This window comes from Pteronotus mesoamericanus, unplaced genomic scaffold (assembly GCF_021234165.1).
Source record: "Pteronotus mesoamericanus isolate MK-2021 breed Mesoamerican mustached bat unplaced genomic scaffold, CSHL_Meso_final scaffold_165, whole genome shotgun sequence".
Taxonomy (NCBI): Eukaryota; Metazoa; Chordata; class Mammalia; order Chiroptera; family Mormoopidae; genus Pteronotus; species Pteronotus mesoamericanus.
In genome coordinates, this window is record NW_026555307.1 from 4,292,710 (window position 1) to 4,310,907 (window position 18,198).

An 18,198-nucleotide genomic window follows, 5' to 3' on the forward strand; every position below is an offset into this window, starting at 1 on the left:
ATGCTATTAAACAATGATTAGGTCAATAATGAGATCAAAGAAGAAATCAAAAAGTTTCTGGAAACAAATGAAAATGAACACACAACAGTCCAAAACCTGTGGGACTCAGCAAAGGCAGTCCTGAGAGGGAAGTTCATAGTGATATAGGGCTACCTAAAAAAAAAAAGAAAAGAAAAGAAAAGAAAGAAACATTTAAAATAAACAATGTAACCCTACAACTTCAAGAACTGGAGAAACAACAACAAAGCCCAGAGAGAGTAGAAGGAAGGAAATAATCATGATCAGAGCAGAATTGAATGACACTGAGACTAAAAGGATCAATAAATCCAGGAGCTGGTTCTTTGAAAAGATAAACAAAATCAACAAGCCTTTAAGGAGACTCCTCAAGAAAAAAAAGAGAGGACCCAAATAAATCAGAAATGAAAGAGGAGAAATTACAACTGATACCACAGAAATGCAAAGGATCATAACAAATTACTACGAACAACTATATGCCAAGAAATTTGAGAACCTGGGTAAAATGGACAAATTTCTAGAAAAATGTAATCTTCCAACACAATGAAGAAAAAGCAGAAATCCTGAACAGACTGATAACAGCTCATGAAATTCAAGTAGTCATCAAAAAACTCCTAGCACACAAAAACCCTGGACCAGGCGATTTCACAAGAGAATTTTACAGAACATTTAAGGAAGAGCTAACCTCCTTTCTTTGTCAGACTATTCCAAAAAATCCAAGAAGAGGCAAGACCCCAAAACTCTTTTTTTGAGGCCAGCATCATCCTAGTCCCAAAACCAGATGAAGACACAAGAAAGAAAACTACAGGCCAATATCACTGATAAACATAAATGCTTTTAGCATCCTTAGTAAAATATTGGCAAACTGCATCCAGCAATACATTAAAAAGATCATCCACCATGATCAAGTGGGATTCATCTGAGGGATGCAAAGATGGTTCAATATTCGCAAATCAATAAACGTAATATATCACATAAACAAAAGAAAAGACAAATCACATGGTCATATCAATAGATGCAGAAAAAGCATTGATAAGGTATAGTACCCATTTATGATAAAAACACTCAGCAAAGTGGGAGTAAAGGGGGCATACCTCACCATAATGCCATATATGAAAAACCTACAGCCAACATCATACTCAATGGGCAAAAACTAAAAGCTTTCCCACTAAGATTGAGAACAAGACAAGGATGTCCATTTTTACCATTTCTATTCAACATAGTATTGAAAGTCCTAGCCACAGTGATCAGACAAGAAAAAGAAATAAAAAGCTTCCAAATTGGAAAGGAGGAAGTAAAACTGTCATTGTTTGCAGATAACATATAGTGTACATGGAAAACTCGATAGACTCCACCAAAAAACTACTTGACCTAATAAGTGAATTTGGCAAAACAACAGGATACAAAGTCAATATTCAGAAATCAAAGGCATTTTTGTACACCAACAATGAAATATCAAAATGAGAAATTAGGAAATTCAATTTGCTATAGCAATAAGAAAAATAAAGTACCTAAAATAAAAATAAGAAAAATAAAGAAGGTGGAAGACTTTTACTCAGAAAACTATACAACAATGAAGAAAGAAATGAAAGAAGACACAAATAAATGGAAGCATATTCCATGTTCATGGATTGGAAGAATGAACATTATCAAAATATCAATACTACCCAAAGCAATTTATATATTCAGTACAATCCCTATTTACATACCAGTGACATATTTCACAGATACAGAATAAACATTTCAAAAATTTATATGGAACCATAAATGATCCTGAATAGCTGCAACAATTTTGAGAAAGAAGAGCAAAGTAGGAGGGATCGCAATACCTGACGTCAAACTATATTATAAGGCCACTGTAATCAAAACAGTCTGGTACTGGCATAAGAACAGACACATAGATCAATGGAACAGAATAGAGAGCCCAGAAATAAACCCACGTCTCTATGGTCAATTAATGTTCGACAAAGGGTGCAGAAGCATAAAATGGAGTAAAAATAGCCTCTTCAACAAATGGTGTTGGGAGACTGGACAGCTACATGCAAAGAAATGAAACTTGACCATCAATTTACATCATACACAAAAATAAACTCAAAATGGATACAAGACTGAAATGTAAGTCACAACACCATAAAAGTCCTAGAGGAGAACATAGGCAGGAAAATCTCACATATTCCACGCAGCAATATTTTCACTGATATGTCCCCTAGAGCAAGGGACGTAAAGGAGAGAATAAACAAATGGGACTTCATACAAAATAAGGGACTTCAAAACAAATTAAGAAGCTTCTGCATGGCTAAAGAAAACATCAGCAAAATGAAAAGGGAGCCGGCTATATGGGAAAATATATTTGCCAATGATACCTTGGACAAGGGTTTGATCTTCAAAATATATAAGGAACTCACATGACTCTACTTCAGGAAGACAGACAATCCAATTAAAAAATGGGCAACAGATCTGAACAGACACTTCTCCAAGGAGGACATACACAGGGCCCAGAGACATATGAAAGGATGCTCAGCATCACTAGCCATTAGAGAGATGAAAATTAAAACCACAGCAAGATACCACTTCACACCAGTCAAAATGACCATCATAAACATAAACAACAAACAACAAGTGCTGGCAAGGTGGTGGAGAAAAGGGAACCCTAGTACACTGTTCGTGGGAATGCAGACTGGTGCAGCCACAGTGGAAACGAGTTTGGAATCTCCTCAAAAAACTAAAAATGGAACTGCCTTTTGACCCAGCAAATCCACTGCTGCAGTTATACCCTAAGAATCCCGAAACACCAATTCAGAAGAATCTTTGTATCCCAATGTTCATAACAACACAATTTATAATAGCCAAGTGTTGGAAGCAACCAAAGTGCCCAACAGTAAATGAGCGGAGCAAAAAACTAGTACATTTACACAGTGGAATACTACACAGCAGAAAGGAAGAGCTACTACCGTTTGTGACAGCATGGATGGAACTGGAGAGGATTATGCTAAGCGAAATAAGCCAGGGGGTGAAAGACTAATACCATACGATCTCTCTCACCTGTAGTGGAACCTAATCAACAAAACAAACAAGCAGGCAAAATATAACCAGCAACATTGAAATAAAGAACAAACTGACAGCAACCAGAGGGGAAGGAGGAGCGGGTAATGGGGGAAAAGAAGGGGAAGGGATGTCAAGGAACGAGTATAAAGGACCCATGGACAAGGCCCAAGTGGAGGACTGAGGGTGGGGGTGGGTGGGGCAGGGGAAAGTGGTGATGGGAAAATGGAGATAACTGAACTTGAACAATGATTAAAAAATGAAAATAAAATAAATGTAAAAAAATGAGTCAACAAAAAAAAAAAAGAAAATAATCTTAAATATTTACCTAAGTAACCATTAATGCTTTTTACTTTTTGTGTAGATACAGGTTCTAGCTGGTATCATTTTCCTTCTACCTAAAGGACTTTATTACTATTTCTTGTATTGTGGGTCTGTTGGTGATGAATTTTTTTAGCTTCTGTGTGTCTGAAAAATTATTTTACATTCTTTTTTGATAAAAATATATTTGCTAGGTTTATCATTCTAGGTTGACAATCCTTTTTTCTCCCTATATTTTAAAGGTGTTGCCCCACTTTTTGTTTCCTTGCATTATTCCCAATGCAAAATGTATTGTCATATTTCTCCCCTGACTGCTTTTAAGATTTTCTCTTTATTACCATTTTGAGCAATTTAATTATTATATCCTTTGGTGTCATTTCTCATGTTTTTTTGTACTTGGAGTTCATTAATATTCGTTGTACATTTCTGTCTTTCATCAAATTTGGGGACTATTCAGCAGTTACTCTACAGATATTTATTCTACACTCATCTCTTTCTCCTTTCCTTTCGAGATTGATGAGGCACATGTCAGACCTTTTGATACTGTCCAAAAGGTCCCTGGGGCGCTGTTTATTTTTTTTTTAACATTTTTTCTTGCTATTCTTTAGATTAATAATTCTGCTTATCTATTGTTAACTTACTTGACTTCGTTTTGTCATCCTCATTCTGCTATTGAGGCTATACAGTGAAAGTTTTGTTTTATGTATTTTTTTTTAGTTCTAAAATTTTCATTTTTTATAGTTTGTATTTCTTTGCTGAGAACTTCTCTTGTTCCATTCAAGAGTGCTCACCTTTCCTTTTTCTTATGGAGCATGTTAAAATTGCTGCTTGATTATTCCCACTTCTGAGTCATCTTGGGGTTGGCACCTGTTGATTATCTTTTCCCTTAACAATTGATCTGGTTTTCCTGGATCTTTGTATGTTGAGTAATTTTGGATTATATTTTGGAATTTTGAATATTAGGATATGAGGCTCTGGTTTCTTTTAAAATCCTCAGTATAATATTAAGTTTTTCTCTTTCATTTGTTTTAGCAGGGGGTCAACAACCCTTTATCATTCATACCTCAATTCCGTCTCCCTTTGTGAGTGTTAATTGCAGTGTTGGCTCCATTTCGAAGTCCATGGTATGCTGCTTTGGGCTCTTCTGAATATGCCCAACGTGGGGCAAGCTTGCGACGTGTTTTGGATCATACACAATAATAAGGCATCCCCCTCTCCTGGCTCTCTGTCTCTTTCCAGCATTCACCATTTCCTGGGTGCATCCTCTCCCTGTTCCTCTGGCCAGGTAGATGGTTTTTCTCAGAGAAACTGCCATGTCGTTCTGTGTGATTGGGGTCACTGTGGAGCAAAACAGCAATAGAAATAAGAGAGGAAAAAAGATGGAGCTTGTCCTCACACAGCCTTTAGACCACGTGGTCCTTGTTTCCCAGGTCCTAGAGGGAGGGGAGGTTTTCTTTCAGGGTTTCAGGTGACTGCACTGCTTTTGCCATTGCACTGTGCAACCCTGGGAACAGAACCGGTCCTGGGCAGGACCAGGAGAGAAAAAGAGGACAAGTTAGTTGGATTCCCCACAGTCTGTGTGCAGGCTCCTCTTCCATGTTCCCTAACTTGAAATAAAGGGTTTTTCTGAGATTTTTTTTGTCTATATCTTCTACCTAGTCCCAAGTTTTGGGTCATCCTCAGTTCAACACTAAGCTGTGGAGAAAGGTAAAAATCTAGGGAACTCTCCATGATTCTGGTTGTTTTTCACATTTTGACTTCTCATCCCTATAGTTTTGTCCTTTATCTAGAGTTTCTAGTGGTAATCAGTAGGGGAGAGGGGCTATAGTGGGCTTATTCCCTCTTGGCAAGCACCGGAGCAGTCAAATGGTTTTTATACTTAAAGGGCTTAGCTTCAATTCCCATATAAATTTGTTTACGTAGACAACTTGTTGCTCAGTGGTACTTTTAAAATTTTGTCCCAGGAAATAAAGATATTTTCAGGGTTGGGGTAAATGAGTTTAGAAATTTTAATAAATGTTTTTTGATTTTTAGTGCTTTACGTCAGAAGTCAAATGAGAAACCACTTAGATTGGCTGAGAAGAAAGAACACAATGAAAAAAATGGCTGTGTAAAGTATGAATTTTTTTCTTGGCCTAAGTTTTTTTATGGAAATGTGATAAAATTGTAAGCAGGAAGAAATTACATATGATCGTATTATAAACGTCAAACTTGTGTTCCCATTAAAAATACACACACAGGTTTTCTGTAGGATTTGAAGTTAGTTTTTTCTTTTCCATTTGCATGGGGTAGATTTTTCTGTTTAAAGTTCTCTTCCACTTTAAATAGGCATTTTCTGCCTTCCATTCCTGATTCTCTTGGTGAAGCAACCAATTTTAATGAAACAAATTAGATACATTTGATCTTTTGGGGCTGTTGATTTTATATAGGTTGGCCTTTGTTTTCTTTCCAGTTTTCTGATGTTAAATAGGTTTATCACTTGCTGAAGAAACTTCAATTATTTGCAGTGTGGAACTTGGGGATTTTGTTGTTGTTCTGCCAGTTTCTAAAAGTATTCAATACAAGTTGTTAATCATAGAATAATAATTTCATTTTATACTTGTTTAATCCACAAAATATTTTCCTACCTCCATTTAAGATTTCTTACCATACCAACCTAACAGCCCTCTTACATTTCAAGTACGGTGGCTGCTCTGAAGCTACGGGTGTGACAAAGAGTTTGTTCAGACAAAGACAGTTCAGAAATGGCTGTAGGTCACGCTGTTCACTCAGTAGCTCGGGATGACTGGGGAGAGGGCGTCAACTGTGCAGTCACCCCGGCTTCCCAGCTTCCCAGAGGCCGCACTGGCCCTGTACCGTCCTCTCCTCCAGCAGGAGCTCCTCATGATGCTTCAAGTCCAGAAGCTTTGAAGGCTGCCGTGGTGCCCACACATCTGGGTGGCACCCAGATTGACATGCTCCTCCCAGGGCATCCTCTGCCCTAGCACCTGGAAGCCGTGGCACTGCAGCGGGTATTTTCCTTGGCACAAAAGATCTTGCATAGCTCATTTCTTTCTTTTATTACATTGAGTATCACATAGTAAGTTAACCCTGAGATAACTTTTTTGCCTTATATTCTTGTATCAGAAGGTTGTATCATGCCATCAGAGCAAGTGGTCCTGGGACTGGCAGTTTTGTGCCCACAGCCTGCAGCAGAAGGAGGGGGTGGGGGAAGCACGGGACTGGTGTAACCACAGTGGCCTTTGTAGCACAGTGAACAAGGCAAAACAGAACAAGCAGGGATTTCATAGCTGTGCCTTGGGATACACAGTTCACTTTACCTCTGTCAAGGAAGAATTAAAACAATAACTCAGTTGAAGAAATAGATGCTTTTTTTTCCTTCAAATTACCCTTTTAACTATTTTACAGATTATTGCAGTTTTTAAATCCTGATCCTCTGAGACCTGATGGAATACCTGATCTGCAGCAGGTATTACAATTCTGAAAAAAAAAGTAAAAGAAAACTGTTTACTTTTTAAATCCTTCTTCCTCCCTCTAAACTTGAGATGAGAAGAGAAACCCCTTCAGTTGGAGACTCTCTGAAGATATCCTTTTAGGAACTGTCTAGTGAACTAGTACTTAAGAGAAATTGTTTTTTGCAGGGTGGCGGTGGTGGTAATAGAAGATCTTCCTTTCATTTTGGTAGTTTTGGTGGTTTTTGATAAGCACATATACCTGGGTTTTTATATTGAAATTAAACTCTTGTCTTTTCATCCTTTCCCTAATGTTCTTGATCTCATATGCTAACGCCACAGGGTAGAGCAGGCTCACACTTGTGTTCTCTAGTTGCAGAAGCTGAAGGCGGACGCACGGCAGCCCTCTGCCATGCTCCGGAACAAGGTTGAGCCCTGCCTCTCCCTCGACACGTCGCCACTTTCAGCAGGCCTGAAACAGGTAAAAGTGCTCCTGAAACCAAACTCAAGAAGTTCTGACCTGCCCAATTGTAAACGGATTTTAAATAAACGCTTCTACTAATGTTGTATTTGCATAGTTTCTTTGCTTTTGAAATTCCCTTTTAAACTTTTGTTACTAATTGCTTATTTTTTTTATTAGTTTTTATTGTTCAATTACAGTTGTCCCACTCCTTCCCCTGGAGAACCCCCGCCACTTTCCCCTGCCCCCTCCCCCCCAGGTCCCCCAGTCAATCCCCACCCCGATGTCCATGCCCATGGGTCCTTTATACATGTTCCTAATTTCTTATTTATTCTTAAATCCAGGTTAACTTCTTACAAGTGAATAATTGTTTTGTGGGGAAACCATTGTGTAACTGTAAGTGCTTCTCTGAAGTAAGGTTTAGATGTGCCTGTGGAAAGGGGATTGGAAGGAGCAACAAGTTGCCAGGGCAGTTATGATACAGACATCTTAGCGTTATTTTCAGAATTGTCTTACAGACTTGTGGCTTCACCAAGTAAATTGATCATGGATGTTTATCTACTTTCCTCTTGATACAAAAACAAGTTTTAAAGTATTATTTTAAAGATAAAACCACAAGGGTGAACAGAATGAGAGCGAAGTTTGGTGGACCAGAGCTTTCCACAAGCTTTAGGCGATGGAAACAGGCAGCAGAGTGTAATGGACACTCCCGACGATGGGGTGAGGTGGGGGGGGATTCCCACCTGTTTCCTGAACACCCACAGCAGCCAGTTTCTCACAAAGGAGATGGGAGGCTTTTTTTGAGGAACTGAATGGGCCTAGAAATGACCTTTAAACAGTCATTTTTTAATAAAGGTTTTATTTATTTAGAGAGGAGAAGGGAGGGAAAAAGAGAGGGAGAGAAACATCAATGTGCAAAAGTTACATCAATCGGTCCTCAACTGGGGACCTGGCCCACAGCCCAGGCATTGCCCTGACTGAATTCAACTGGCAGCTTTTCAGTTTGCAGGCTGGTGCTCAGTGTACTGAGCCACACCAGTCAGGGCAAAAATGACCTTTAGATGATGCTATCTGGAATTCTCCCAGTAAGAATGTCTGCTTGCTGCCCTTTCTTCCTGCAACGATGTGACTCTCACATGGTGTTGAGCTATGCCCCGCTCACATATCTTCTAGTGAGTTATCAGTGTCCTCCTCTACATAAACAGAGCATCAGGGATCTTTGGGTATTTGAGGAAAGCCCTCACCCCAGGAAAAAAACAAAGGTCAAAACAGACTCTGAAGTAAACAAACAATGTAGGGAGTAGAAGAAAACATTAGAAAGTACATACCCTTAGAGATAGGATATATTATTGTATGTATTTAACAGTAACAGGGCACTATAGAAAAGGAATGGAAAATAAAAAATAGGTTCTTAGAAATTCAAAATGTTATAGAAATAAAAAATAATCAGTAATTGATTTCAGAGGTAAAATAGAAGCTATCAGAAAGTGTTACAGAACAAACGACTAAGAAACAGACATAGGGAAGAAAAGAGAAATTGTCAATTTGAGGTCTAATATCTGAAATGGGATTTCTAGAAAGAAAGGAAGGAAGAGGGCAGAAAATTCGAAGAAGAGTAACACATGAATGATTTCTAGACTTAATGGATATGACTCTCCAAATTAGGGGATTTTACCTGTGACAGGCCCAGCACAAGTGAACAACAAGATAGTAAAGATGTTGTGAAACATCTAAACTGGAGGGATTCAGCAATCATGCTAGATCCCAGAGAGAAGAAACGTACCACACGCAGGATCAGGAAGTTTTTTCTAACCTAGAGGTCTGTACTTAAACTGTCAACTAGGTGTGACGATAGCATGAAGACATTTTCAGACATGCAAAGTCCTCAAATTTACTTCCTCCGTACCCCCTGTCAAAGAGCCACTGAAATATGTTCTACACTAACACAAAAAAGTAGGCAAGAAAGAAGACAGCATGAGTTGCAGACAAAAGGGTGATGGTGGTGCAGGGAGGTCCCGGGACGGCAGCTGCCTACCAGGCGCAGAGCGGAGTCGGTCCTGACTGCAGCGGGGCCAGGGCCTGGGGACGGGGTGACTGCACGGAGATAATGGGGCTGATGCCTTTCGGAACATAGAATATTTGGGAGGTCTTAGTGACAGTAACAAGGAAAATAAACAAAGACATGTCTCTTAAAAGCTTTACAAGTGAACCTGATGTATCAGCAGATTTTGAGGAGGAAGAGAAGCCATGTCCTTGCTCTCGTGAGCTTCAAGCACCTGGTTGGTCAATGGATCTTCTCATTTGGAGCCTACAAAAGCAAGAATCTTCTCGTGGGAGTTTGGTGCTTGCCAAGATTCAGTGGGGCTTACAGAGTTAGGTCTTGAAAAATACCAGACTGAGCAATGTGTACTTGTTGTTGGGGTAAATGAGCAATGAGATGGTTTTTTAAAAATTAGTTTTCTTTATTGTGGTTTTTGGTTATTGTTGATATTTTGTAGGCTCTTCAGAGAAATAAGTTTCTGGGACCTAGCCACACTGAATCCTACTCTTGGCCTCCCATAGCACGTGGCTGTGATGTGGTTGTCATTTCTCAATGTGGAAATGACCCTTTGTTGTACCTTCCACCAGTGCTTACGATTTTGCAAACAGTGGGCTGCTACAAGTCATTACCAAGTAGAAGCGGAGTAAGTGGAAGACCATTTTGTCTTACAACATAATGGATTAAGTATTTATTTGAAATTTTACACCTTACCTTTGGTAAAATGTAGGCTACATTACCCATTTGGTGTTCATACTGGCAGGACAGAAACTGGTCTGTGAGAAACTTTTCTCATATCACAGTAACTGGTTCTCTCACATAGATTCTCACCTTTGGCCCCCACTTGTGAGCCCATCTGCTGACTCAAGAGAATCCTGGCTTTGAGAGACAAATATTTAGTTTATAAAAAGTATTTCACTGATTTAATTTGTCATGGCAACCCTATGAGATGGTCAGGGCATATATTCTTTTCACCATATTTTATTTTTCCATCTCATTTTTATTTTTAATAAACAGCATACTTTTTCTAGCATTTTCTTTTTTTAAAGTATATTTTATTGGCAATGCTATTGCAGTTGTCCCATTTTTTCCCCCTTTTATTCTCCTCAGCCCTGCGCCCCACTCCCACCAGCATTTTCACTCCTTTGTTCATGTCCATGGAGAAGTTCTTTGGCTTCTCTATTTCCTATACTGTTCTTAACCTCTCCCTGTCTATTTTGTACCTACCATTTATGCTTCTTATTCCCTGTACCTTTCCCTGTCCCCCCTTCCCCCTCACTGCTGATAACCCTCCATGTGATCTCTATTTCTGTGATTCTGTTCCTATTCTAGTTGTTTGCTTAGTTTGTTTTTGTTTTAGGTTCAGTTATTGATAGTTTGTTGTCATTTTACTGTTCATAGTTTTAATATTTTTCTTAGAAAAGTCTCTTTAATTTTTCATTTAATAAGGGCTTGGTGATGATGAACTCCTTAAACTTTACCTTGTCTGGGAAGCACTTTATCTGCCCTTCCATTCTAAATGATAGCTTTGCTGGATAGAGTAGTCTTGGATGGAGGTCCTTGCCTTTCATGACTTTGAACACTTGTTTCCAGCCGCTTCTTGCCTGTAAGGTTTCTTTTGAGACATCAGCTGATAGTCTTATGGGAACTCCTATGTAGAAAACTGTCTCCTTTTTTCTTGCTGCTTTTAAGATTCTCTACTTATCTCTAGTCTTGGGTAATGTAATTATGTTGTGCCTTGGTGTGTGCTTCCTTGGGTAGAATTTCTGTGGGACTCTCTGAGCTTCCTGGGCTTCCTGGAAGTCTGTTTCCTTCACCAGATTGGGGAAGTTCTCCATTGTTTTTTCAAAAAAGTTTTCAATTTTTTGCTCTTTCTCTTCTCCTTCTGGCACCCCTATGATTCGGATGTTGGAACATATAAAGTTGTCCCAGAGGTTCCTAAGCCTCTCCTCATTTTTTTTGAATTCTTTTTTCTTCAAACTGTTCTCATTAAATGTTTATTTCTTCCTTCTCTTCCAAATTGTTGATTTGAGTCCCTGTTTCCTTCCCTTTATTGTTGGTTCCCTGTACATTTTTCTTTATTTCACTTTACATCACCTTCACTTTCTTCTCTATTTTTTTTACCATACTCAACCATTTATGTGAGCATCCTGTATACCCGTGTTTTGAACTCTGCATCTGATAGGTTTTTGGTGTTTTGATATTTTCTTTCATTTGGGCCATATATCTTTGTCTTGGCACACCTGTTATGTTGTAAGGGGCGGGGCCTTAGGTATTCACCAGGGTGGCACAACCCACTTTGCTGTGTTGTGATGCTGTGTGTGGGGGAGGGATCTGGGAGGGAACTATGCCGCTTGCTTGGCTCTTGGCTGGCTTTCAGTTACTCCCCCTGCTACCCACAAGCAAACTGGGCCCTTCTGGTGCTGATTCGCGGGTGGTTGGGTTTGTATACATTCTAGGGACCTGTGTATATCTCCAGCGACCTCTCCTGTGAGGCTGGGAGTTTCTCCTGCTGCCGCATCCCCCACAGGTTTTTTTACAGCCAGAGGTTTTGAGGCTTTCTTTTACCATGCTGGAACCCTGGGTTAAGTGGTCTGTCTCACTCCCTTGTTGTACCTCCCGGTTTATCCCGGTTTATCTGCACGTAAATGTAGGACTGCCTAGACCCCCAGCTGCCACTTCGGCTGCCCAGTCCTCCAGTTGCCACCTTGCTGGTCATCCTCTCTGCTTGGCTGCCTGTCTCGGCCCCTCTTGCCCGTCTGGATGAATGTCTCTTCTTCAACTCCTTGGTTGTTGGATTCCCACACAGTTTAATTTTCTGGTAGTTCTGGTTGGTTTTTGTTTTTAAATTTGTTGTTGTTCTTTTGGTTGTGCGAGGAGGCAAAATGTATCTACCTACGCCTTAACCTTGGCAGAAGTCTCTTTTCACCATTTTATAAATGAGGAAATGAAATTCATGAGAAGTTACTGGTTTAAATTCTTAACAGCTAACAAGTATTACAAGAAGTGAGATGAGAATTAGGTTTTCTGTCATGTCATCTCATATTCTTTTAAATATTTTCTTAGCACCTCCATACTGCTTTTTAAGCCTACTTTATTTTTCCCATGTGGAGGAATCTGAAAATAGCTGAGAAAGATAATGGAAAGAGAACTGGGGTGTGAGGATCAGATGGTAAGTGGGTAGTGACCGCTGCTTTGCTGGGTTGGGCCGTTAGGTGAGCTTGCATGCATAAGGCCTTTGACTCAGATCTTAGCCCAGAGAACACACAGTGGAAGGTGAAATTAGCAGTACAGAAGATACTTAGAATTGCTTAGAAAAGATACAAGTTTATTTCTCTAATTACTCTAGGTAGTTTAATGATTTTCCTTTGGAAATCTGCATTGGCTAAATTATTGTGTATTGATTTAATAAAACAAAATGGATACATTTATATCCCTCAGTTGGTTAGCAGTTGACCCGTATTAATGAGATGCAGCCTATGTGGAGATAGAACCCTAGCTGGGCCAGGAAGAGATGTTCAGGTCTTGTCTCCTGTGTCTCCTCTGCTTTCTCTGCATCTTCGTGGTCAGCCTGCGTTTAGGCCTGACACCTGGAAGTTGGTGCTCACCTGGAAAGCAGAGACTCAGTCTTGTCTTTGGTTAATTGAGGGTAGGTGTCCAGGAAGCCATTTGGCAGGCTGTGCACCTTCTGGATATATCTGTGGGATAGAGCAGGGCACAAAAACTCAGTCTCCTATGGAAGAGAGGTTAACCTTTGTTAAGGCTTCTTTCAGGAAGCAGTTAATTCACCCTTGTGCTTGGAGCAGGAGCTCCAGAGTCAGACTGCCTGGCGTCAGATCTTGCTGCTACCACGCATTAGCTGTGCAGACCTGGGCAACTGACTTCAGCTCTTTGTGCCTTAGATGCTGCCTCTGGGAAATGAGGTAGTGAGAGGTCCTATCCTGTAGGAGGGTATTAAGGATTATGAATTAATAATTGTGAAGTGCTTAGTTTAAGCCCTAGGAAAATCTGAGTCAATGTGTCTAAATCCAGTTTAATACAATATGTTTTCTGACCTATTTGTGATCATGATGATAATAAAAATTTAGGTAGTGCTTACTCTGTACAAGGAGATATTCTGCGTGTTTCACAGGTACTATGTTCGATTCCTAACTTTTGTCCAAAATTATGTGAATTTGTTTCTTTGCAGCCTCTGGCAGTCATCGTGTGTCCTGGGTGGAAAAAGGCCCAATTTATTTTTGAATTATTGGGAGACTATAGCGTGTCCTCCAGGCCTCTTCATCCTATGGTGTTAACAATTGGACTCCACAAAGATGAAGCCAAAAATATGAAGCTTCCAAGGGGGTGTAAGCATCCTTCCAGCCTGTTTGGTGTTTGCTGCAGAACACAGTGGAACCCTGCCCAGGCAGCCCGGGAGCTGCAGAAGGCACGGGACTGTGTAGATGCAGCTGACAGTCACTGGTTCAGACCGCCCCTGTCAGTTACCAGTGGATATAGATGACGAAGGTTTGATCTTGGCTTACCTTTGTGAGAAAAAGAGAAAACTGCGTGATCTCATTCATTTATCAGCTATCTACTGAACACCTACTGTTTGTTAGATGTTGACTAAAACCCTCCCTGTCTTTCAGGAGAGCAAAACTTTGTGGGAGCCCAGGTATTTAATCAGATAATGATAATGAGAGGGGTTGTTAGCTGGGCAGGTAAACTTCTTGCCTCACCCACCTGAGTAAGACAACCAGTTTTGTTTTGTTTCTTCCCTCACCCCAGGACATGAAAGAGGAAGGGGGTGGAGAGAGAGAAGCATTGACGTAAGAGAGAAACATCAATCGGTTGCCTTTCATAGGCACCCCGAGAGGGGATTGAACCCACCACCTTGGTATGTGCCCTGCCTGGGAAGCGAACTGCAACCTTTTGGTTACAGAACAGGGCTCCAACCAGCTGAGCCACATTGGCCAGGACATTTTTTTATTCTAATTGAAGGAATTTCTAGGAAGTATCTGGAATCTTAGGAAAGGAAATGTTAGAAAAATCTGTGGGAAGTCTAAATGTTAATTTTTTTCTTTTAAAATGTAGGTGATATAATTGTAACAACACCACATAGCCTCCTGAGGCTGCTTGAATATCAGAGCTTATTATTTCTTAGACTATGTCATCTCATTTTGGATGAGGTGGAAGTATTATTCTCTGAAGCTAATGAACAAGTAAGTATGGCATCCATTTAGATGTCATTACTACTCAGAAATATATATAATTAAAGCCTTCACTGTTTTTAGGATTCAAGAAAAAGTGTCAATTTGGGGTAGAAGCTGGTTAATCTAAAAAATTTTCCCTTTAACTTGTATAATTAAGAGAGAACGTTTATACTTCTCAGTGTTAAATTTCTCTTTGAAAAGCAAAAATTCTTTCTTATGGAGGTTTTCTACATTATTTCATTAATATTTTCTGATTATCAAAGCAATTTTTATATTAGAAAACCTGAGAAATAGAGGAGAGTACTTGAAAAACCCCAACATCCATAATCTTACACTCAGAGGGAATCACTATTTTACTGTATTGGAGTATTTCTTTCTTTTCTGTAATCTTTATGCACTGTGTCAGTACCTTTATGTGTGAATTTATAACTTGTGTTCTTCAGTCAATATGATTGTATTGTTACTGTTCTACAGTGTGATTGTTACTGGCCATATGACATTGAATCCTATGGACAGAAGAATTTATTTTATAATTGTCTTATTTTTAGACACTTAACATTGTGTGTGTGTGTGTGTCTAAAGAACATACATCTTATTAGCACATTTCCCTTAGGGTAACTTCCTAGGAGGGGGACTCACGGCTCAGACTGAACTTTGATCAGGCGTTGGTTGGAAGCAGTGTAAGACGATGGCCATGAGTGTTTGCTTGGGAGCAGTGATGACCCCAGGCTTAAGTCCAAACTTTATTGCTTCCTGACTCAGTGAGCCTGCACAGGGTTTATGAACACCTCTGCGATCTCAGTTCTTACTGCAAAACTAATATATGTGGAATACCGCATTGTACAGCCACCCTTCTGAACGCACAGACCAGTTTACACTCCAGTGGACAGTGTGCCCCCTGCGCTGCACTCCCTGCACCTTGGCAGGGCGATGCCTCCGTCTGGCTTTCTTTTCTAGTCTAACTATTAAACATGACATCTGAATAGTTTAATCTGTATTTCCTTGATTACATATTGGCCATTTGTACCCATTCTTCTCTGAGCTGCTTGTTTATTACTTTACTTGTTTTCTCTTGGTGGGATTATCTTTTTCTAATGAGTTTGTTCAGGTTTCTGTATAAGGATGTTAATCCTTTGCTACATATGTTATGCATCTTTATGCAGATGTTAATGTTTTGTACGTACCTAACATTTTCCCCTTTTTTGTGTTTTCCTTTTATGTTTATAAAGGCCTTCCCCACTTTGAAAACAGAAAATACTGTATTTTGTCAAACAAATTATTCTCTTTTGAAACAAAAATGAAATTAATTATGCTAATTTTTTAGGTGTTTGCTATACTAGGTAACTTTAAAAAAAATATTGAAGTTGAAGAAAGGGAATCTGCACCACACCAGATTGTTGCAGTTGGAGTTCGCTGGAACAGACACCTAGAACATGTCATCAGAGAGTTCATGACTGACCCCTACGTTGTCATCACTGCCACGGAGGAGGCCGCTCTCTACGGCAGCGTCCAGCAGGTAATGAGTCATGGGGGTGTCACAGGGGCTCCTCAGGTACCTTTTGTTTTGTGGATTAATACTACTTTTAAAAGATTACCGCTTTAATTTCATATGCAAATCTGTAATTGTGAATTTAAATTTATATTGATTTCTTGGGAGCAGTGATGACCCCAGGCTTAAGTCCAAACTTTATTGCTTCCTGACTCAGTGAGCCTGCACAGGGCAAATACATTCATTTCTATTAAAATCATAACTTACCTATGAAAAGTGAAACTGTAGCACCTTGAACATTTTAAAACTCACATCGTTTCTGTATTTCATTATTAGGTTGTACATCTTTGCCTAGAAAGTGAGAAAACCTCTACTCTACTCCGAACTCTTGATTTTATCCCAAGTCAGGCACAGAAGACCTTGATCTTCACCTGTTCTGTAGCTGAAACTGAAACAGTTTGTAAGGTGAGCCCTCCATGCATAAAATGTTCTTACTGTTTAAACTACGATTGAATTTCTTGAGGTAGTTAAATATTTGATGGGAATAAAATTTTACACGTTCAGCATCAGTCAGAATGAGTCCTGCTGCAAAGTAGTGGTAGCTCTGAAAAAGACGAGCAGGAGGCGTGATGTTGAAGGGAGGAGCCAAGTGGGTGGAGCAGCCTTTCCACCGAAGTGAAGGAACCTTCCCCAAGGGGAGCTGGGCTTCATATTTGGTCTTGGCAGAGCAATAAAAGGATCCGATTCATGAAGAAAAGCCAACATCTTCTGTACCCTTTATTTAAGAAAATACAGAAGGTTAACAGCAAATATATCATCACATAACCAGGAAAGCCAAATGAGTTGGCTAGAGATTAATTTAATTGTGTATAAATTAACACTAAAATGTTAAAATGTAGAAATGAGGGCAAATACAAAATAAAATAACAAAACTCAGTAGTACATCCACATTTCAGCAACACTGAACTAGCAGGTGTAGTTAAAAAGGTAACTGCCATAAATTGGATGTATACATACACAGTTAACCCTCAAACAACACAGGTCTGAACAGTGCAGGTCCACTTATGGATTTTCTCAGTGACTGCATTCAGTATTATAAATGTATTTTCTCTTCCTTATGACTTTAACATTTTTTCTGTAGTTTTATTGTTAGAATACAGTATATAATATAACATACAAAATGTGTGTTAATTGACTTCGATGTTACGAGTAAGGCTTCTGGTCAACAGCAGGCTATTAGTCATTATGTTTTTAGGGAATCAGAAGTTACAGGTGGACTTTTTACTGTGGGGGAGTCAGCATCTCCTTACCCATGTGTTGTTCAAGGTTCTACTGTATATGCAAAGATCTGTATGTACATGTATACACACATATGCATGTATGCATTATTTGGTAAGGAAGGAAAATAGTTTTAGCAAAATAATGTTTGTTCCACCTGAGAAAATTTTTAGATGTAAACTGTGGAATTTTGGAAATATATTTATTTAAATTAACAATAATATCATAAGAATTATTTGGCCAGTGAGATAATACCCTCACAGATAAATTTAAATAGTTTATCTTGATGATCATTAACAGAACAATTAACTTCAAGTTTGTGTTCTTGACTGTGAACTGGCCTCTTGGTTTCATCTTTAGGTAGTAGAAAGCTGTTCAGTATTTTGCTTGAAAATGCATAAAGAAATGGTTTTTGATTTAAAAAGTGTATTAGAACAGTGGAAGAAGAAGTTAAGTTCTGGCTCTCACATCGTATTAGGTAAGTGTTTTAATTTCTACTCATATCTAGAGAAGGCTGAGTGATTAGGAATCATGTCTTTCAGTTCATTTATATATTTCATCTCCAAATTTCTCATCATTTCCCAGATTTATTGAGAATTTGTTAGTAATCTTAATTTCAAAATGAAAACCAGCCTCTATTAAAGTTTCAGTGTTGCAGTGGGTCTAGGTGCTGCCAGGCTCCCAGGCTGCTAAGCAGCGCCCTTCTGTCTAGAAGCCCTCGGCACGTGCGGCCGGAGGAGTATTGTCTCGTCCATATGTACATGTGCCCATGATGAAACAAATCATAAATGACTGTTAAATTTAATATTAGAAATTTAAAAGTCAAAATGTATAAAGTGTAAAATAGATATGGGCCGCCTAGATTTGTAATAAAAAAGAGGCATTTTTTTTTTTTGAAGCTAAAAGAAGGC

General features: G+C 39.2%; 2 protein-coding genes across 2 annotated transcripts in view; both read left to right on the plus strand.

The window, feature by feature from the left end:
* RPL13 (ribosomal protein L13) overlaps positions 1–18,198 on the plus strand; it is a 241,807-nt gene that overhangs the window by 149,745 nt on the left and 73,864 nt on the right. The window lies entirely within an intron of this gene.
* The window catches only part of TDRD12 (tudor domain containing 12), an 84,978-nt gene that overhangs the window by 44,359 nt on the left and 22,421 nt on the right, over positions 1–18,198 (plus strand). Inside the window, exons 10-18 of the mRNA XM_054588971.1 lie at positions 5,413–5,493; positions 6,787–6,847; positions 7,204–7,311; positions 9,789–9,974; positions 13,518–13,674; positions 14,402–14,529; positions 15,845–16,036; positions 16,346–16,474; positions 17,648–17,765. Of these exons, the coding sequence (XP_054444946.1) occupies positions 5,413–5,493; positions 6,787–6,847; positions 7,204–7,311; positions 9,789–9,974; positions 13,518–13,674; positions 14,402–14,529; positions 15,845–16,036; positions 16,346–16,474; positions 17,648–17,765 (1,160 nt within the window). The remainder of the gene's footprint in view (positions 1–5,412; positions 5,494–6,786; positions 6,848–7,203; positions 7,312–9,788; positions 9,975–13,517; positions 13,675–14,401; positions 14,530–15,844; positions 16,037–16,345; positions 16,475–17,647; positions 17,766–18,198) is intronic.